Source organism: Astatotilapia calliptera, chromosome 8 (assembly GCF_964374335.1).
Source record: "Astatotilapia calliptera chromosome 8, fAstCal68.1, whole genome shotgun sequence".
Classification (NCBI taxonomy): Eukaryota; Metazoa; Chordata; class Actinopteri; order Cichliformes; family Cichlidae; genus Astatotilapia; species Astatotilapia calliptera.
This window is the reverse complement of record NC_137429.1, coordinates 21,907,066-21,929,156: the sequence shown is the minus strand read 5'-3', so window position 1 is coordinate 21,929,156 and position 22,091 is coordinate 21,907,066. Positions and strand designations below refer to the sequence as shown.

Sequence of the window (22,091 nt, the reverse complement as noted above, 5' to 3'; positions counted from 1 at the left end):
GGCTGCGTGCAGCGGGACTAGGGGAGGGTCTGTGCTGACGGACGTGGGTTACTGACCTGGTAGCCTGGCTGCCCCTGGGTGGGTCCGGGATGGGCGTGAGCTTTCCTCTCCTCAGGGGCTCTCTCTACAGGAGGGGGAGATACAGGAGAGGTGGAGGAAGATCTCAGCCTGGGTGTTTATTGTCTTATGTAGTCTGGAAGAAGAGTGGATGGTGGGGTGGGTGCAGTTTTCTCTGTGATGGGATTGGGTGGACTGTCCTGGGCTCTGTGGGGCCGGGAGGCGCTGCTGCGCTGGGCCCCGGTCTGGATGGACCTGGGCCCCCTTTCCCTGGTGGGTCGCGGAGTATGGGGGTGCCTACTGGGGTCAGCGGGGGAGCTGGCCCCAGGGAGGGGTCACTTGCCCCTCCCTTCCTTCCCTCCCCATCTCCAGCTGCCTCCCTCTTCCCGCTCCACCACAACCACCCACACATGCAGGACCTTGGAGTAGGGGTATGTCACCAGGGTGCAGAGGAGGCCACCCCCCCCCCCCCCCCCCGTCCCCTTCTGGCTGCCTCTGCCTCAATTTTATCCCACAATTTAGACATTCACATTACTCACACTCTCATTACACGTACATATAGGATCTTGGGGGTGGGCACGATACACGGAATCCAAAGAACCATCAGGGTGTACACCCCACCCCTGGCATCGTTGCCCACCTCTCAATTTTAAATACACGTAGACATTGAGGGCCAGCAGGAGGGACCATGCGCTTACCTGCTGCTCTCTGGCAGGTAGCTCCATGCCCTCCTGGGTTTTAAATGCACCTTAGAACACACATGCATCAACACTACAATGAGCGGGTGGAGGGAGGTTCGGAGTCTTCTCTCACCCCCGTTCTCTGCGACCTGCTGGAGCGGGGGGGCTAGGAGGAGGAGTTGGCCGTCCGACTGCGGTCTGGAGTGTGGGGCCTCCCTGCTGCTGCGGAGTCGGGGCGGTCTGCCTCCCCCCACCGCAGGGAAAAGGGTAACACCACCTGGGTCTGGGTGCAGTTCCCCCCCTCCAGGGGCAAGGGTACCTAGACCTGAGGCTTAGAGTACGCTTGGGGAGTGTGATCGTGTGTACAACGTCTCTTTATGTCTGTCTCCACGTTGGTTGAGTGTGGAGTGAGTGCATATGAGAGCATGAGGGTGGGAATGGATGTTTGTGTCTGTGTGTGCCTGTATGTCTGTGTCTATATGTCAGGTTGGGTGTCAGGCGCCACCTTTCTGAGGACATCTCAGGCCCTCCAAGGTATGGAGGCCTATCTCCCCCTACCACCACTTCCCCTGCCAGTGGCGGACTCCCTCAGACATCGGTGCGTTGGTGGTTCTTTGTGTCCGGGGATGGGCGTCCAGGTACACACCGGCTCACTCCTTGGCGGCCGCTTATCGGGGCCTGGAGCCTGGGGCTTGCTCGGGCCACTTTGGAGGTGGGGTGCCCCCGGCCTCTCGGCCGGGGGCTCGGTCACTCAGGCATGGCTGGCTGCCGGCGGAGCTCACGGGTGCGTCACTGCGACTCCCCCTGGCTTCTGCTCCGCGGCTGCTGAGTGAGCCCTCATCTGGGACTCTCCTCAGCTCTTTCTGGGACAGTGGCGCAGCTGCCCCTCTGTTGGTCTTCCTTGGTCTCTTGTATTCTGGGGGCCTCTGGATGTCTGGAGTTTTGATCTCCTCCATACCTGCTTCATGCCCTGGAGGACGGGGCTGTGGCCCCCCCACACCCTCTAGCAGATCATTACATGAAGGAACCTTTTAAAAAACAAAAAACAAGCGCGTCCATGCTCACAGGTGTACACACGGGTGATCACACCCACAGACTACACCCTTTTTGGCTCCTACCTCAAAGCACACTGTGTTCTGTTGATCTTATGTGCTGCACAATAATATTTAATATTTAGTATTTACTGTCATATTCCCATATATCATTGTGATGTTGTTTATTCTATTACTCTTGTTCTCTTCTGCTTGCTTTCTTTTTTCTTTCTCAGCAGGTGATCCAGGTGATTGATATATGCATTTTTTTTTCTCTGCCCGTTCTGTTGGTTTTTGTCTTTTGCCCTTCTCCCCCGTCCCTCTTCTCAGCTGTTTCTCTTTCCCTCTTTCTTTCTCCCCTTCTTTCCCCCAGTCAAGTCTGTCCCATATTCAGTAAGTGAAAATAAAATAAACAATAAAAGGTGAATCAAATGGACCATTATGGCAAGGCTGGGATGGTCAATTTGGTAAAGTAAATCCGTTGGGCATCTTTCTTTGCCTTTAGACAACAATTCTGATGGCAAAAGAGCCAAACGGGACAGGCCAAAAAAAAACAAAACAAAAAAAAACAAACAAAAAAAAACAAAAAAAACAAGCAGTGTTAGCTTGGCTTTTATGTTTGTATATTTTCCTTAGAGAAATATGGATTTTTAGTTGCTACTGATTGGTGGCCTAATATGTTTTTTTCGTGTTTCAGTTCAAAGGTTTGGCTTTACCTCCTCCAAATGGTGCCCAGATGACCCGCCGTATGGCCTTGACCCAGTCGTCCATATCGCTCTGGGAGTTTGCCATGAGCAGGAAGGATTCATGGCTGATGGGTGCCCGATCCTTCTCTCCTGTTCCGCCTGCAGGGACACACAAGGAAGAAGCGTATGAGTGAGTACAACAGAGATGAAATAGGGCTTAATCGTGGAATCAAACTTGTGCTCTGCAGTGTGATGCTACTAGATGGGTTTTATTTTTGGTTATTTGTTTGTTTTTTTGTCTTCATAGGGAACTGCCTCATAAATTTACCTTGAAATAAATGTCAAACTGCTCAGGACTTTCTCTGAAGTATCCTAGCAGTTGAATACAAGATAATAAATTGTTGAGAAGATGAACTCTAACAGAAAAAACATTTAAAACAAACCATTACTGTTAAGAATTAACAAGTAACTATTACAGATATCATAAACATGTAACATGATAAATAATAAGCCAAAAACCTCACAGATCTGATAAAGGGGAAATGATTATTTGGATTAAGTTGGAATTGTGATAGCAGCAGATTTCGCAGAGAGCATTGTTTACTAGTTACACATATATAAGTGAATTTGATCTTCTTTACCTTAAGGTGAAGAGGTTTTGAACTCTTATTAGGTCTCTATGTTATGCATGTTTGATACCAAAATAATACATTTAAACTGAAAACAAGTCCAAAACATACATTTGCACTGGACTTGAGTGGGCTAAATGCTGGGGTAAACGTTTTGGTTTGGTAAGGTGGATTCAATTCAATTCAATTCGCCTCAAGGCACTTTATATTGTAAGGTAGACCCTACAATAACACATACAGGGAAAAACCCTGTAAAAAAAACTTTGGCGAAAGTGGGAAGGAAAAACTCCCTTTTAACAGGAAGAAACCTCCGGCAGAACCAGGCTCAGGGAGGAGCGGGGCCATCTGCTGCAACTGGTTGGGGAGAGAGAAGGAAGACAGGATAAAAGACATGCTGTGGACAAGAGCCAGAGATTGATAACAAGTGTGATTCAGTGTAGAGAGGTCTGTTAACACATAGTGGGTAATAAATGTAACTGAGGCAGAAATACTCATAGGATGCATCATCGGAATCCCCCAGCAACCTACACCTATTGCAGCATAACTAACGGTGTGTTCACACCGAACGCGATAGAGGCAGGCAGAGCGTCAGGCTTACATGTAAAGTCAATGGAAAGGCGCGCTGACCCGCGATTGCGGCTCCCGCGAAAATTCGGAAGCAGATTTGCGTCGCGAAAACGCGAAAACGCCTGAAACGCGCGTGAGTGTAGCGCGTTTCAGGCGTTTGACTCGCGAAAAAAACCACGCGCGTGAGTTTATGTGTTGCATTTTGTGCATACACGCGTTTCGCGTCCCCCGCTCGAGTTGGAAAAATCTGAACTCCAGCGTCAAATCGCGCCGCGACAACCAATCAGGAGCCTGGTGACGTGGCTGTTACCTAGTTCAAAGAGGCAGATCCAGCCAAAGCCCTTTATTCTTCAATAGAAGGAAGGCTAATCAATGCCGTAGCAAACAACCCGGAGCCGTACGACACCAGCTGCTTTCTGGACCGAGACAGGAATATAAAGGACCGAGCTTGGAGGAAGATATGTAAAGAGATCGGGCAACCTGGTAAGTTCATTCATTTCTCTTAAGTTTTCTCTTAAGTTTTCACTGACCCGGGGAAGCCGCACAAAAGCTAGCAAGCCACCGCTATTTTCCCACTGACGTACAAATACCGTTCTGCTTTTAGGCATGTTGTCATTTAAGAATATATTTTATTGTTTATTAATAAACAGCACACAGTGGTCCCGCTGTTCATCTGTCACTGCCTCTTTTTTTTATTTTCTTTTTCTTTTTTTTGCACCGGACAGCATTGCATTCTGCAGCCTGATTGACAAATCTCCTGCGCTTGCCAAATTTATCATGTTTGGTTTTGATAACCATCACGTCCAATAGAAAAAACAGCACAAAAACACCCATAACTATGAGCCTCATTCGGAAATAGACACCTGCACCGCGAGTGAAAAAGGCGCACGAAAGTGGCAGGCAGATGAAGACAAACCGCGGCATATTAATACTTTTACGTTTTGCAATCTACAAAGGTTTGCACTTTGAGAATCAATTGTGAGAACTGTGACCAATGTTCATGTGTGTGGGGAAAACAGTGTATAAAGTGCGTGGCCAGGGGCTAGTTATTCTGAGAACCCCTGCTGCAATAAATGAGGGACCACTGTCTACTCTATGATTATTATATTCAACCTGTTAACATTTAATACTGTATTGATAGAACCAACTGATTCTGAAGCAGAGCATCCCCTGTTGCTTCTCCTGGCTCCCCAGTCCCTGAGCTCCTGCTGCTGCACCCACAGATATGTACAGCAAGCACTGATACCTTTTTAGTCGGTGGGATTGCCTGTGATCACCTTTACTAAAGATCTACAACCAATCTGATTATATCCTGTTTTTGGTTTGTTTGTTTTTTTCAATGTTGAAATTAAAATCTAGTAGCAGCCTTCTCATTTCTTTGTGTTTTGTGCTGTTTTACAGGCCCACAGGGGAGGACGGCTCCGAGGCAGATGAGGGACGGGTCCCAGGACGGTCCATCGGTGGTGGAGCTGGAGCCACACCAGTCTCCAATGGAGCATTTCCTCCTCAGCCTGGTTCCTGCTCTGGAGAGCAGCTGGTCCTTTTTATTCCTGTCTCTCTGTAAATACTTATATTTTATATATTTATGCTTAATGTATTTCTGTGTGAGAATTTTAATATTATTTCAAATCAAAAATCAACCAAGATGGCGCCGCGTATGGATGCCCTGGTGCTTCAGTGCGTTACTTTTGTTTTGTTTTTGTGCATTTCTTCTGTGTCTGGGCACTCCTCTGGATACTCGTACACCAGAGAAGAGCTCCTTAACTACAGGACTACAACGCCTGTGGATTTATTTCCAATATTTGTCGCATCTGCGGCAGATTTACTGCTGACTCTGACCAGGAAAGCGAGACGCCGAAAGAGAGGGAAGCGAGCCGGCGCACTCGTGCGTTTGAGGAGACGCGGACTGCGAACTGCTCTTCCTGGGATCTTCCTTTCTAATGTACGCTCACTCGGGAATAAGATTGACGAACTGGCCCTGATGAGAAGCATGAACAGAGACTTTGCCTCCTCCTGTGTCTTATGTTTTACGGAGTCGTGGCTCAGTGAGGACATCCCAGACTGCGCGCTCAAGCTGGAGGGCTTCCATCTGCTGCGCGCGGACCGGCAGGCCGCTCTCTCCGGTAAGTCCAAAGGTGGAGGTCTCTGCTTCTACATCAATAGTGGCTGGTGCACAGATGTGACAGTGATTGCTCAGCACTGCTCTTCCTCTCTGGAATATCTTTTTATCCACTGCAAACCGTTTTATTCTCCGCGGGAGTTTGCTTCATTCATCCTGGCCGCTGTTTACATCCCGCCAGACGCAGATGCGCAGGCAGCTCAGTGCGCACTCGCGGAGCAGATTCTCCACACGGAGCGGACATTCCCGGACTCTCTCAAAGAAAGTGCACAAGTAAAACTGCGGTGTTAAGCGATGCGGTTGAAAAATTTGAGTGCGCCTAACTTTTGTGCTGGTACGCCTAAATTTTTAAAGTTAGGCGCCCATGTCAAAAAGTTAGTCTAGAGCCCTGGGGAGGATTCAGGGTTTCCTGATCCAGCACTAACAACAAGCTTTAGCAAAAAAGGAAAGTTTCAAGCCTAATCTTAAAAGTGGAGATACAGTTTCTTGTTTCTTGTTCTAGAACTGTATTCAAAGCCTACTTGGGAGCTAGTGTATTACAGATCCTTGACACAGTGCTTTTGAGACTAGCATCTTTGGCTAAAAGGGTATCTATCAATGTTGCTCGGGGTATCTCAGAGACAGAACGGTAATGGTTGTGTGAATAACAGTACAAATGAAAGATAATTCCTCTGCTAGTCGATTGAATGTCCTAAACATCCCAAAGGTGCTCTTGGACTAAGAGCTGGATATTTACTTTTTATTTATTTATTTATTTATTTCATTTTTAAGGGCATTTTAAAATCTAGAAAAGGTATATAGTTATAGGTTTTGGTACTGTGACTCTGTGAATATGGCTATGGGCTCAAAATGTGGTCATAAATATTTTGTACTTGTAAAAAAGATTTGTATGTGTAAAAAAGATTTGTGTGTGCGTAAAAAAGATTTGTATGTGTAAAAAAGATTTGTGTGTGTAAAAAACATTTGTGTGTGCGTAAAAAAGATTTGTGTGTGTAAAAAACATTTGTGTGTGCGTAAAAAAGATTTGTGTGTGTAAAAAACATTTGTGTGTGCGTAAAAAAGATTTGTATGTGTAAAAAAGATTTGTGTGTGTAAAAAAGATTTGTGTGTGTAAAAAACATTTGTGTGTGCGTAAAAAAGATTTGTATGTGTAAAAAACATTTGTGTGTGCGTAAAAAAGATTTGTGTGTGTAAAAAACATTTGTGTGTGCGTAAAAAAGATTTGTATGTGTAAAAAAGATTTGTGTGTGTAAAAAAGATTTGTGTGTGGACTTAGAAAAAAAACCCCTGCAAGTTACAAGTACGGATTTTTGACCCTATTTTTCTACCCTCCATCTGATTGGTTAATGTCATGTCAATCACAAATGTAACAATCCAATCAGAGAACAGATGGGTTTGGCTGTCGGAGGGGCGCTTTTTTGAACTGCAGGTCCTTGAAGGGTGATACCGTTTGAAGCTGGAGGATCGCTATATAAATATCCGATAGCAGCTAGGTCCCCTAACTTTCAGTAGCTGTTGAAAGGAAAAAGTTGTGGTATATCAGTGGTTAGAAATAACATTATTACTTTAGGATTAGTTTAACACAAAGTCAGGGCTGACCCAGGACCATTGCTGTGAGTCACAGTGCGCAGCATAAAAGTCCTTTCACATCGGATGCAGGATACGCTGCTAATGCTAACTGCTAACTAAAAGCAAAGGATCTAGAATTTGTTACGCTGGCTGCTGGGCTCTATGGGTTTTTGCAGCAGCTCTACCTGTACTAGATGCACCTGCTCCTTGTCTTTTCTATCTCTGACTTTATGTCCTCTACAAGAGTTTGTTTTTTTTGCTAGTTCTTCAAATGTTCAATAAAAACATGTATGCTAGTTCATAACGAAGAAAGCTTTGTAATGAAGACTGTCATTTCCAAAACACTGCCCGCCCCCACCCCGCGGTCCGCAGCGCTGTTGAAAAGGCTGTGGAAGTCCCTGTATTAAACACGTAGACCTGTGACATAAAAATCACCAAACTCGGACGACCACAGACTATTTTCCTTCGTGGTGATGAAGGAAAACGCTGGGTTGGCATGTAAAAGGGCATTTATTCCCTTCAAAGACCTGCAGATCAAAAAAAGCGCCCCTCGACAGCCAAACCCATCTGTTCTCTGATTGGATTGTTACATTTGTGATTGACATGACATTGACCAATCAGATGAAGGGAAGAAAAATAGGGTCAAAAATCCATACTTGTAACTTGCAGGTTTTTTTTCTAAGTCCACACACAAATCTTTTTTACGCACACACAAATCTTTTTTACGCACACACAAATTCTTTTTACACATACAAATCTTTTTTACAAGTACAAAATATTTATGACCACATTTTGAGCCCATATATGGCCTCATGATGTAACAACAAAGAACAAGAGCTGATTTGAAGGACTGGAGAAACCACAGTTTTGCTGGTAGGGTGTTGATATCTAAATGTATAGTTTATTCATCAAACTGAACATTTTACAGACAATGACACTTGAAGATACCCCCCCCCCCCCCCACACACACACACACACACACACACACACACACACACACACACACACACACACACACACACACATCCAACTTCTAAACAATTAAAAAAATAAACAACATAATCACATTTTGAAATAACCCCTCAATCTCTTGAAAACTCCTTTTTTAAATTTAAATTGAAGGTCTTAATTTAGGCTCAAATATCAACATCGTTTAAAGGTTTAAAAAATGTTATTTGAAGATGAACAAAGTAGCAGATTTTCTTTTCCCTCCCTAGATGAGACATTTAGATGGGACATTAGTGAATTCAAAGTGAAAATTATCTTATTTTATCAAAGATATTTTATAATATTTCTGACAGCAGCAAATGTCCATTTTTAAATTTTGTGTATTAAACTTGTTTCGTTTGGATAAACCAGGTTGAAAAATCACTGTGCTTTAGAAATGTGGGTTTCTTACCACTAGATGGCAGAGTTGTCCTATTGGGTGCTTGTACTTTTGCACTGTGACCCACACTGTGGTCCAGAGAAGAAGTGAGGGATCTAAAACATTAGCAAAGCTCATAGCTGCCTGAAAACATGTGGGGAAGAAAATCACATCGTACTGTAAACTCGGTGTGAGTCACAGTGAGCGACGCCAGGTTGATATAAGAATACCAAACATCTTATTTTTGTTTTTCAAATGTGTGAAATGTGATCTTCAGCAGCACTTGGGCATTAGGGTTAGATGTGGGCAATTGGCTGTGGCTGCACAGTCACTGTTGTTACAGTCATTTAGTTGTGAGAAGGGAAACCAAATATAAACAGTGGTGCTATAAAGCCAAGTGCCATTGTCACCCAGCTTTTCAAACTCACACTACCATGATCAACAATACACAGCGGCGTGTCATCACAAATGCTCCACTGTCTGGGAATACTGTGAGGAAATAGACTCACTGTCAAGCTTGCTTGTATTAATGAGCAATATCTGTAGTGTCATAGAAGCATGAGTCGTAAATAAGTCCACAGGAGAAGAGGGGTGATAAAAATGTAGAGAAGAGATTTGGACATTAAAGTGCTACCAGATCTCCTCTACACACACAGAGCCACTTAAATCGGAACATCCAAGCCTGGATTGACCAGCGACACAAAGATCCTATTTGCAGCCAGTTAAGATAATGTTTACTGCAGACAGTCGTCTGACTGGGTTTTCCTCTTCAGCTCCCTGCAATGAATTTGATTTTGGTTGCTCCACACAGGCATGAGACAGAGGTTGACATTTGAGCCTGCAAAGAGGATAAATGTTTGCAGAGCACATGCGTAAAGCTGCAGTGTTAGGAGTTAGGAGTGCCTGTGTATATTCCATTGAAGATACGCCCTGGAGAAATCCTGCTTCAGTATTTAAATGTCACAAAGCTCATAGACACTGTGGAATAAACGATAAGGAGTGGAAAGGATGAGTGGAGGAGGACAGGAGTATAAACAAGAGCTCCCCTAGCTGAAGTTACTGTTAGAACTTAGTAAACTGTCACAATAGGTTGAGATACCTGCACTCAGTTGAGGTAGTGCATTACTTTCTCATCATAAGTATATTTATGTCCAGGGGTGCACACAAGTGAACACAAAAGACAGCATATTCTGCACCACATCTTTGTGCGTTCATCATTTGTTTGAAGCCAGCTCACCTCCTCTAACCACTTTTCCGAGAATACGCGCTTCTTTTGCGGTTCGGACTCTTCTGACATTTCTTTGGAGGTGGAGGAACACCAAAGTAATTACTTAAAGGAGCTTGCTTCTTCGACATCTTTAGGAGTTCTAAACAAAGGTCTGTCCTCCTCCAGAAAATCTTATGTACGCAAACGTGCGTTGCAACGTCTTATCTAGTGCACGTGTTTTATGTAGAGAGCGAATGCGCACCTGCGGACCACTTATGTGCAGCCCTGTTTATGTCACTTATATTTTTATCCTGTGGACTGGCTGTCTGTTTTCTTATTAAACAAAATTGAACAATTATTTTGCTGGCATCCCCCATCTATGAAGTTGCTTAAAAAAATGTATCAATTACCTATCATTTAAAAATCGTTTGAAATGTAATTAATTGACAGGAAAAGTAACACTATTATTTGTTACAGCAAACAAGCAAAAGACGTTTCAGTATGTTTGCATTAAAGGTTTTCAAATAATAAGAAATACAGGTAATATACTTGTGTCATCATCTGATTCAGCCGCAACATACCTGCAAAATATAAAAAGTAAAGCTTATAAATCTGGATACTGCCCCTCAGTAAGCTTCCAGAAACTGGACAATCAGAAGAATGTGGGTTTTTGAGAGGGAGCGGTTAAAGAGCATGAGCAGCTTGTTTCAGATAGTGGATGAACTAAGGAACTGCATAAAGGGTTGGTGTAAGATAAGCAGGTCAAGTTTTTTTTTTTTAAGGGAAATCATATAAAGTTACTCTGTTAGTTACTATAGTTACTCTGAAGTTACTCTACTCCAGGAATGGACATATGGAGCTGTGTGCATGGGGTCTTTCCGGGTACTCCGGCTTCCTCCCAAAGACATGAAGTTAGTGGGGTTAGGTTAATTGGTAACTGTGTCTATGTGTCAGCCCTGTGACAGACTGGCGACCTGTCCAGGGTGTACCCTGCTTCTTGACCTGGGATAGGCTCCAAATGAATGAGTGACCAAGAAAGGGAAACAATAAAAACAATAAAAATAGATTACACAACAGGTTCTGCTTCCTGATATGTTGTACCAACTATACAGTGAGTGATGGCTACGAGATCAAATAGTGGTATGACCAAGTGGCAGCCTCTGAAACTTAAAAATGAAGTTCCTGAAAGACTGCACGTCCTCTAGTGGCCACTTGAGGCACCAGAAAGCAAGTAACTCCCAACAGACGGTCTCGTTAGAACGCCTAACTTTTGAGCATTAACAAGAATGTTTACAGCCTATGGGTGGTTTCCTGCTTCATAAGAACTTTACAGGGGGTTGAATGCAATAACTTTTCCACAAAGCTACCTGGACTTAGCACTCCACTTTTTCTTCCATATAAGCTTCTGGTTCCATGAAATCCACGTGCCAGCAACCAAAACACTAACATCAAACCTTCAAAATGTGTAGTCCAAAATGAGTGGGTCAAATGCCATAGGCTTTCTATCTACAGATATCTATAGTTTGACAATCTATTACAGACTGTAGCAGTGCTAACCATAACCAAAGACACAGATACCCTTGTAACCACAAAGTAGAACTATTGTATTCTCCAAACATGCATTACAGCACAGGAACAGCTGTAATTTACTAGTAGCTGTGTGCAAGTGACCTCTCAGTCATGCAAGTAACTGCCAAGAGACATTAATTTGCTCATAAGGGTATAAAACCACTTTACCTAAAACAGAAGGGAAGAAGTTCAACAAGTCAGTATACTGCAGTGTGAAAATATGAGTGGATTAAACTAAAAGAAAAGTTGTTAGACAGGAATTAGCCAGCTCAGTGCTTTTCTGCAAAGTAGTCAGCATGTCATTCTCTTTTGTATTCACATTTTGCAGCAAAGCTTTTCATATAATTGCTCTTGTTGAGGCATAGAAATTTTAAAAAAACACCATCCGTTAAAAGTGTTCTTTGTGGGGCAGGAGGACAGGGCGGTCATGTTAAATCTGTGAAAAAAAAGCTCCATAAATAAAAGTTCTAAACATGCTGTAAATCTGACAGTCTCAAAGCTGCTCGGCCGCTCCACCTCACTGTCTACTACACTTGTAAAAAATCTCCAGCATCTGTTTCCCGTTACCTTGGAGATGTTGTTTCTTCAGTCTGTCCGGTTTACAGCAGACCGGCCCCATGGCTGAGTGAGCGGCGTGGGCTGGGGCAGGCGCTGCCTCCGGCCTAAAGCTAGACCTCGAAGGAGTGGCTCCTCCGCCACCACCGAGTCCGTTTGGAAGCAGATCAGTACGCAGGTAGCACCGATGGCCAGAACCTGCCAGCGAGGCATGCTCGATGCCAGCGGAAACTAAACCCCGTCAAATGACCCCAGCCTCTTACTCCTCACTCGTTTATTCTGCCCTTCCATTCACTCCTCTCTTCCTGTCTCTCACATTCAGCAGTGTGGGCAGCAGGTCCGTTCCCTCAGCCCCCCTGGGGAGAAGCAAATCCCTGAGGAGGAGTGTAACAAGTCTCTCTCTCTCTCTTTCTGAGTGTGCAGTATCTGGGAGATGGGCTGTCCTCCAGTCTTTGTCAAACAAACCCGTACACACACACACACACACACATATACACACACATATACAAAGAGAAACGGGGCAGTTCCTATCAGGCTCTGTGAGACAGATTCTTCCTTAAATGAGACAGAACAAAAAACATGTTACTGATACATATCCCTTTTACAAACTATTCTAGACATTTCTGAAGCTGGTTGCAATTTCAGAAAACTTTAGGAAGATGTGTTGTTCTGTCTTGTAAAATGTCTCTTGAGCAATTTAACTAGCCAATATGTGACCATGTATTCTGTTGACAGAAAAGAAGCAAAAAAGAAAACACAAGCATATTTTTCATACCCGCTGCTATAAAATACTGTTAATGTGATGCATCTTGCATGCATCTGACTCATTTAAAGTCAGAGAGAATCAACATGGGACCCAACATGTAGCTGTGTTAATGTTACAAAGGTCAAAGTGTAAAGAGAACTGGTTCTTTACTTGCAGTCAGACATTTAGGGTTGCCATATGAGGCAAAATGGCTTTTCAAACACACAAAAATCCTATGTGTGTGTGTCTGTGTGTATTATTCATCCATGGGTGATGTACTGTGTGAGCAACTAGTCCACAGCAGAAGCTATCACATTTGCACACCGCAATTGCATGTGCTCTTGTCCAGGTGGCTTATCATTGCGCCGCACCGCCAGAATAAAGGGTTAATATCCCCGAGCCAGCCGTTAAGTTAAAAAAGAATAATTTAAGATATCTACTTATTTGCTTATTTCCCTCATGCCTGTAGGCTTTAAGACAAGCTCAATTCAGACTCAGGCACATGACTGTTGAATCGGCTTTGTTTGGGTGCGCTGCTAGCTTTGTCTCGAGTACACACTGATTTAAAAAAAAAAAAAAAACATAATAGAAGCCCAGTTTTTAATTGCAGGCATGCAGAACTACTCATGTTATTTCAGACAAATGCCAAAAGGAATTTGGTGTTTTTTCTGCTTCCACTCAAGTGATATTTAAGAGAGGGCTGTCTGCAGAGATGCAGGATAAATGCAGGCTGGTTATGACTTTGATGTTTCACATTTGTCAAACACTGAAAACCATTCAGCAGCACTTGCTTGCTTGCATGGGGGTTATTGTGTTGCTAGTGTCTGCCTTGCTTCTACCTTTTCCAATACGGTTGGCTACTTAGCACCACAAAAAAGAATGACCAGTAGATTTACTCTGCAGCCAGACACACACACACACACACACACACACACACACACACACAAACGTAATCTTGCCAGAGCAGAGTCTATCAGTCAATGACATGACCCAGATGAAAAGCCAAGGTCTCTGGGCTCCCTTGAAAGACAAGGCTACTATTACAGCAGACAAAAGAGTGCTGAAAGTGAAGGAAAACCAGGCGCTGATTTATCAGCACTGATAGAAAAGTCCCCACCTTCATTTCTGGTCTGACCTCATATCGAGGGGTTACCAGTGCAGAAGTCCCAAACAGCTGCAGTGCGTGTGGGTTGCACTGCTGCTCATGACTGCCTGTTGCAAACAGATGTAGTTCAAAATGGTTCACTTTTAAACCTTTACATACAAATGATTCATTTTCCAGCCAGAAATAAAAGGTGAACCTAATGTGAGGGAACATAGAGATCCATGCACTATTTAACCATTTTAAACGGGAGAGTGAATTTGGGCTGCAATCTGTTTGTCTTTTTCTCAAATCTGTTTGTGTACAAATCATAAAAACTGAAAAAAAACTATGGATACTGACAATAATTTGACCATAAAATATGTTTGATTCAGTTCATCTTTATTACATATTGGGCAATAATGCAGCCCCTCAGGTCATCTTCTACCTGAAACAAGCTTGTTAACCCTTCCCATTTAACCCTCTGAACTGTAAATCATCATAGGTGTTGATGCTAGCCCTACCCATACTCTAACCTCATATTCTGAGGTTTTCTTTGTTCCCTGATTTCCAGCTCAACAAAAAAATCTGCTTGCCTGGAATTAGAGGTAGGGCTAGCGTTAGGGTTTTCTTTGATGATTATACTTTCTATATTTGCAAGTCCATTAGAGGGTCTGAGTTATGTAAATTTTGTCATTGGGCGATGAGGGTCCGTGCGGACCACATGCTTCCTTGGTTTTTGTGACCACATAGACTTGTCTGCGGAGAATTTCCGTTACAATGGACAAACTACACATGCTCCCCGGGTGGTGGACTTCAAAGAAATATAACAGAAATGACTACTCTGCAATCAGGTCTCCAGCTGTCTGCAGTGGAGGAAAATCAAGGCTTTAGACTTCTGAAGGTTAAAGGTCCTGATCCTATGCTTTACAGGCCCAACTATCAACGTGGGAACATAAATCCCCCATGAGGCCACCCCACCCCTTTGAATCCAGGTTTCTTCTGATTGGCTGTCCCTCACTAAAAGAACATTTGAACTCCAGGTGGGTGAGGCTGTTGCGCTCACAACCAGATCTGTGTGGCTGATGTGAGCATCTTACATATATATATACACATATATATGTGTGTGTGTAATTGCTTAGAATCAGAATACTTTAATAATCCCTAAGGAAATTATGGCAAAATTATGGAAAGCATTTTCAGTGCTCAGAGTGAGTAGGAAAGTGCTATACTAGCCCATTTATATAGAATATGACTGAAAATTAGGAAACGCACAATAAAAATACCCTTAAAAAAATTAGCTGCCACCTAATTAACTAACAGATTAACATTTTTAGGTCTCTGCTCTATGTAAACGTATGCAAATGTAAATTTTACAAAAGACAAAAATCCTGTTTATTGTATAACAGAGACTACAACATAGCAACACGGCACTCCACTGTATATGTTATAGTGGCGAATCACTGTTCAGTGAGCTCATTATTGTATGTTTCAAGAGGGACCGCTCTGTGAAATTGGCTGCACACATGGCCAGACACATTAATGATTGCTTTAGAAATGAGAGGAAGCATCATTTTAACACAAGGTACAGACTCAAATCTCCAAGCCTATTCATTTCATACTAACGGGAGCGTGTAAACCTTCATCACACTAAGCCGATTACAGGCTGGAGGAAGAAAGGGCATGCTAACACGTGCTTCTGCGCTGAGCAGACAACAAATCTAACGTGATGTAAACAGCAGATGGAGTCGTCATAAATTATGGACAGGAGGGAAAACATAACTTATACAGACTGATCCCGATAAGCTTTTATTACAGTTAGAATCCGGCAGGATGTGGACTGTGGATGTGACTAACTTCCACACTCAGCATGTACACACCTAACATGAACTGAATTTCTTTGGAGTCTTGTGGTTCCTGCATCCTTCTAAATTATATTTGTCTCCTTTGACTGACCTCCTCCTCTCCTCTTTCTTTACACTCTTCTCCTGCCTTCTGTGCTTCTTACAGTCCACTCACATGTCGGGGTTCTTAAGACTTTTCTGGGGTTCACACCCGTCTGCGATATTGACTGGCCTTAAACAAACCACATAGACACTCACAAGCCTGTCGGCCAGTCTAAACAGAAGAAAGGATCTCCAAGCAAACACCACAGAATGTGTAATAAACAGTCAAACTATTACAGAGGTCATTTGCAGTATGGATTAGAGCAGCGGTCCCCAACCCCCAGGCCTTGGACCGGTACCGGTCCGTGAGTCGTTTGGTACGTTATTTTGTTATCGTTTTTGTTATCGTTTTTTCGTTAACTCGATTTTCCTGGGTCTTTGGGTCATGTGTTATGAATAAATCTTCTTTTTTTCGGTACCGGTACTAGTTTTATTTTGTTGTATTTATCCGCGACACCTTAAAGGCCGGTCCGTGAAAATATTGTCGGGCATAAACCGGTCCGTGATGCAAAAAAGGTTGGAGACCGCTGGATTAGACAACCCGATTTAGAGATTATACCTGTAGCTCTGTGGCTGTTTAGTTGTGGCCCATTTTTATACTCATATCTTCTTAGATATGTCTTAATATACACTTTAAACTGCTGCTCAGAGATGGTATTATTTTAATCTGTTACACAAAAGGTTAAGTATTATGACAAACTTCACCTTCATGACAATAAAATGTGTTGTATTGATTGAGTGAAACCTTGGAAAGCCATGTGAGGTCAATCTAGCTAGACCAGTTGGCCACAGGCAGTGCTTCTGTGTTTGAAGCATGACGGCTCACTAACAGTCCTGAAATCTACGGTCTCAGAGCAACAGCATGATGGAGGGCGAGGCTGTTCTCTGTCTTATTTTATGTTACGCTCACACAGTAATTGACTTTCATGCTCACACGCCACAAGCTAGAAATACAACACAGGAACTGCCAGCACTGAGGTCAAGAGACGCAAGACAAGGAGGCAGACACTGTGGACAACAGCGCTCTCTAGTGTTAGCAAACAGAGTAGGAACTAAAGAATAAATAGAGTCCAGGCACAATGCATACGAGTAGGTATGTGAGGCGATATGAGATGGTGAATAGCAAATTTAATGCTAACTATAACAGCTAGGAGAGAGTAAAATTATTTTACAGGTTCTTTTTTAATACAAAAGGAAGCTCAGTGAAATTAATGTCATGCAAACTAGCAACTGATGGGAATTCCTTGCTGCTTCCTGTATCTAATCTGTGGTCACGTGACTTCAGATATTTGCATCGCTCACCATAAAACAGGATATTACATTTTTGGCTCAGACGGTCAGCACAGAGATAAACGCACAATGGGAAACCTGCAGGTTTTTGTGATAAGGGTGCAGAGAATAAGGGATCTCACCTGGTACGATCTCAAACAGGTGCCTTCCTGGTTCGTCTGGATTAGCTGTGAGTTCATTGACCAGGCATCCCTGCAGTGGTATACAGCCCTGAAACGTACAGGAAGAAGCTTACAAATAGTTTCCCACCACAGAAGCATCGATTTCCTTTGTCTTTTCTCCACTTTCACTAGTTTCTCGACTTTTTACTTATATTTTACTGTAACTTTCCAGAAAACTGGCTAAAGAAAGAAAGAAAGACAAATATGAGGAGCTGGGCACACTGAGATAAACACTTGTGGTTTGGAGTGACCGTGACCTACAACATGACCTGTGATGGATGTAAATTTCCTGGCTTCTGTGACGAAACACTCGGTCAGTTGGTAGTTTATGAAAATCTTATTTTAACAGGTAACCTTATCTATGGCCAATGTTTAGGATGCAAATGAGTCCAAGCCTGTGATAAAATCTGTTTTTGTGCCCCACTTGACTCCCTGCAGTGGTGACACCCTCTCTCGAGCTCTGCATTGATTATTGGTGTTCTCTGTTTTCAGTCACCTCTGCCAACGTGTTATCACAGCTTCCAAATAGTTTGCTTGTGGTCTCTATTCCTAACTAAACTCTCAGTTATTCTGGCAGGATATGGTGGAAACTCCAGGCTAATTTTAAGATCATTTGACAGACAGGTACAGCTAGTACCTGCGTAACCCTCTGAGGTCTAAACCCAAACCTGTGTCATGTTTTCAAGGGTTATGGTTTAACTCTGTTAGGTCTAAGTCATCATTGATGATCTTTTTAAGTTGAAATTTGGCACGCCATTTGGAATGATATTAAGACTGAGGGTACTCCCATTAGGCAATCCAAAGTGTGGCCAAGCATGCTGGACCAACAGTGCCCGATTCTTTTGGGATTGCTGCAAATTGTGCTTGGGCAAGTGTGCCATGCCCTGACCTGCTCAAAGAGGCGTCCCTGGCTGATTGATCTGGAGTGACTGACCATGTCTAAGAAAAGATCTTCAGTCCTTTGTCAATAACCGACTCTGCAAACCTGAGGACTGGGTGTGACTGATTCCAAAAGCAGCCCCAAATGAACCACAAAATAGCGCACAGAGTTACTCGGATTCTGCAAGATTGCCTGTTTTTGCCATTACATCGTAATAAAATGTGTGCATGACGGGCTTGAGTCTGACTTAGTTGCCTACTCTCACCCCCCCACCTCCTGTTTCCTCCCTCCTTATTACTCACCTCTTAGCCCCTCTAAAAATTTAAGCAGCTACTCCTGTGATTGAACAGGGACCCACACAGATTATCAGAATACATTATCCAGATCAATACCCATTTAGCCCCGAGAACTTAGGGCCAAGTGAGCTGTGAAGAGATGCCAGCGTCTGTAGGTCGGCCCCGTTAATCTCCACACTGGCATCCTCCATCAAACAGGCAGAAGAGTCTGCCAAACAGCCTCAGCCTGAGGGCCGGGCTGTCGCCAGCATTAGTCGCCATGGCAACAAATGGAAAGGGGTGGAAGCTGTGGATGGATAGAGCACAGGGGCAGGGCAGGATGGGTGTCCCAAGGGTGCTATGTGCTCAGAATAACACAAGTAGCTGGCTGGGGATGAATGACTAAGAAAAGGCAACACGTAACCCGAGAACACAAATCACGCAGAAAAGTAGGCTAGATAGCACTGTTTGTCCTTCCCTGCATTTTAACCAATGATACGGGAACTGTGCGCACATGTAAGAGCTTCAAAGCAGCTGCAAACAGATGCGGCCACGCCTACTTTAACCTCGTTTGTACACGAATGTCAGTCAGTTATTATTCTAGCCTGGCCTCTCGAGGTTTGTTCACACTTTTATCTCACGTTGGCAACAGTGCAACATGAACAGCTAGCGCATTGTTACTCATGGACATTACGCAGTGCTGTTGATCGGTACCGTGTGTCTAGATCTGGACCTGAAGCACCCCAGACTCGTCCTGTTTGGCGCGTGCCATGCCCAGGTCTATAGACGCACGCCTCTTAAAAGTAATCGGTGCCAGAAGTGGACATAAAGCAAGAAACGAAGGAGCAGTAAAGAATTACTGGAACAGAAAGCCATGTACAATGCTGATGCTGCCAAGGTTTCGGAGCACCATAATGTCAGGCTGAAAAAATCTAAAATCATATGAAAGCAGTAAGTGATGGGGTTGGGCATGAATCAAATCAAAACAAAACCAAATATAAACTTTAAGTTTAAGCTGTTTTTAAGCTTTTTTTTGTTTATTTTGTCAAAGGTTTTGTGTATTACAACCAGAGTCATGGTTGTGTGATGGTGGTGCCCTTTGTGTACCGCCAGATAACTGGACTCTGTTTGTTCAGCAGTGTATTCCACCCCCCCAGACCAACACACACGATGAAAAGGAAAACCCCCATAGATCCTCATCCAGCGCTGCCTTCCCTGCTACCAATTATCACATCCTTTCATCTTGGTAGTGGGGCAGTCATGTTCTGTTCGCAACACCCTCCCCACCCACACCTCCACCTCCGACCACACTCCCGGCCTCGGGTTTCCTATTGATTAAGAGATGAGAGGGTTAAAAAAAAAGGCCAGAATCACAGTTTCTCACACAACTCAGAGGGTGTGCATGCATGAGTGGGTTTGTGATGGTGTGTGTGTGTGTTGTGTGTGTGCGCGTGTGCAGTCAGCCACACACTACATGTGACTTGAATCCCTTGGAAGTTGCGAATCAATATGAGCTGGATGAGTATTGGCAAGCTCTGATTAAAGACTGTCATTTTTTCTCCTCAAAATTGGAGACAGAGAAGTGGGGAACACGTCATTGTGTGTGTGTGTGTGTGTGTGTGTGTGTGTGTGTGTGTGTGTGTGTGTGTGTGTGGGCATCAGTCAATCATGAACCTTCTGTCTTTTATTGTTGGATTACATCACTCCTTGTTGCATCTACAACTAAACCTATTAGCTTCACTGAATCTCCACCTAAAAGTATTCGATATAAGTGTGTGTGTGTTTGTGTTTTGTAGGAATGCAGAGTGGGAAAATGTGAGTCAGCTGTTTGCCACAGTTCAACAAAGAAGCAATGGGATTGATTGGAGGTTTACTCTGTAGACAATTTTACAATGATGTACTAATGCAGTAGGAAGACAGGCGTCACACGCTGCCCTGCTGTTTGTACTAATGCACTGAAGCGTCTGCTGAGTGTGGTGAGTTATCATTACAGCTGAGTGTTTTCATCTGACAGCAATAAAGCACACGCAGTGTTACTGTTGGTAGCGGTCACTCATTGTACATAATTAGCTCCAAGCCTTGATGTTTTTAACTATGAGAACCATGAGGAGGCAGAATTGGAATTTGTTACTTACTTACATGTAAATGTAAAAAAATGAGGTGTTTAGCAAATATAAATAATAATATTGGATAAATATAAGCTTTAAGAATGTGCCTTATTGCACTCTGCACTTTTATTAGTCATTGTTCAAGTTTTTAGGGATAAATAGGGATAAATGTTTTTTCTGCGTATCTTCAGTGTGTCTTTGATTTATTACTGTTAGTTTATTGCTTTATATTTATTGCTTTATTCAAATGTAATCATTTGTAGTGGCAGTATCTGCCTAGTGCAGCTGCATAAGGTGCTCAAGAAGAAGTGATATTGATATATGTTGTTATATGTTGCATTTTTCCCACCCCTAAAGAAATGTTAAAAATCTGAAAATGAAATACTGAGCCACATATAATGTTACCCACATATATGTGGGTAACAGACATCTCCAAAAACGTTGGAGCACTTATATATGTGATGTCTTCATAAATCGAGCAGTTATTTGAAATTTACACAGCTACATTCTTGCCTGAAAATATCTTAAAAGTTTATTTTGTGACCCAGAAAGAGTAACATTAAAACTAAGTAGCCTGTTTACTTCATAAACCTCTCTATTGCCCCCAAGTAGCCAATAAATGGAATGAATGAATGTTTAAGGTGGGTTTAAGTCCAGTGCTCAACTGTAGAGTGACTTAAAACAAGCAGATTTCTCACAGATGGGAATTAGGATAATTTTTTCTTGAGGTAATGGCTCAAAGTGCTGTTTGGCAAAACTGCAATCAGTTCCAATGATACAGAAAAAATGTTTGGGAACAAAGTCGTTTACAGAGATGACGTCAGAGGAAAACAGGGCTTGCTCGAGAGTACTTAGGGATCAACAAGAGTTTCTTTAATTAATGGGCAATTTGCTCTGCCGCGTGAGCTGCTCATGCTTTGATTTGAAAGACCTAAATTAGTTTTTTCCCCTTCCCTCACTCAGACACTCAGACTGAACAAAAGCTTCAGATCAAATCATTTACATGAAGGTTTCTCATGTATTCAGCTGCACATTAAACTCCATATGTTTGAGCTGCATGACTCAGCTGTCCCGTCCTCCAAAAGGAAGCTGCACCTCATTATGTAAATATAATCACGCCGGCCAAAGAGCAGTGCTCCAGCTTTTAATTTCGCCACCCTCTGACTGTTTTCCGTTGTGTGTGAACGTGGCTGAAATATTACCTGCGGTTTGGTTTCTTCCTCGTCTTTGTAGAAGTAGAGCTGGTCCGAGCGCAGCACGAACCAGCGCAGCTGCCAGTTCTTCATGATGCTGCGCTGCTTCTTCAGCCACCCCGCCTTCAGAGCCCCCTCGTGGAGGCTCGGGGAGGCTGGGCGGCACGATCCTCGCGACACCTCGCTCATCACCATGCTCTTTGACCTGGCTGATGACACATACACAACACACAGCATATTTTTTAGGCTTATACACAAGCAGCTGAAAGCAAAGGATATTGTTTGTTTTGATTTATTTACCATTTGTCTTATTGTTTGTGTTCTAGTAGGTGTATGTTGTCCCTCTTTTTTTATCCTGAATGCACATAGTGCTCTAC

General features: G+C 43.4%; 1 protein-coding gene and 1 long non-coding RNA gene across 4 annotated transcripts in view; one reads left to right on the top strand and one right to left on the bottom strand.

The window, feature by feature from the left end:
- Positions 1–22,091, bottom strand: part of arhgap22b (Rho GTPase activating protein 22b) — a 46,747-nt gene that overhangs the window by 12,085 nt on the left and 12,571 nt on the right. For 2 of the 3 annotated variants that reach the window (XM_026177136.2, XM_026177133.2), the window contains exons 2-4: positions 21,724–21,923; positions 17,220–17,307; positions 2,485–2,613 (exon numbers count right to left, since the gene is read on the bottom strand). In XM_026177136.2, coding sequence (XP_026032921.1) covers positions 2,485–2,613; positions 17,220–17,307; positions 21,724–21,923 — 417 coding nt within the window. Of the gene's footprint in view, positions 1–2,484; positions 2,614–12,047; positions 12,404–17,219; positions 17,308–21,723; positions 21,924–22,091 lie in introns of those variants that run through there. The other variant, XM_026177137.2, reaches the window with a different exon arrangement.
- LOC145430445 (uncharacterized) lies at positions 4,000–5,184 on the top strand. Its single transcript, XR_013911019.1, has 3 exons — positions 4,000–4,133; positions 4,792–4,907; positions 5,052–5,184. It is a non-coding gene; the product is annotated as an uncharacterized LOC145430445 (long non-coding RNA).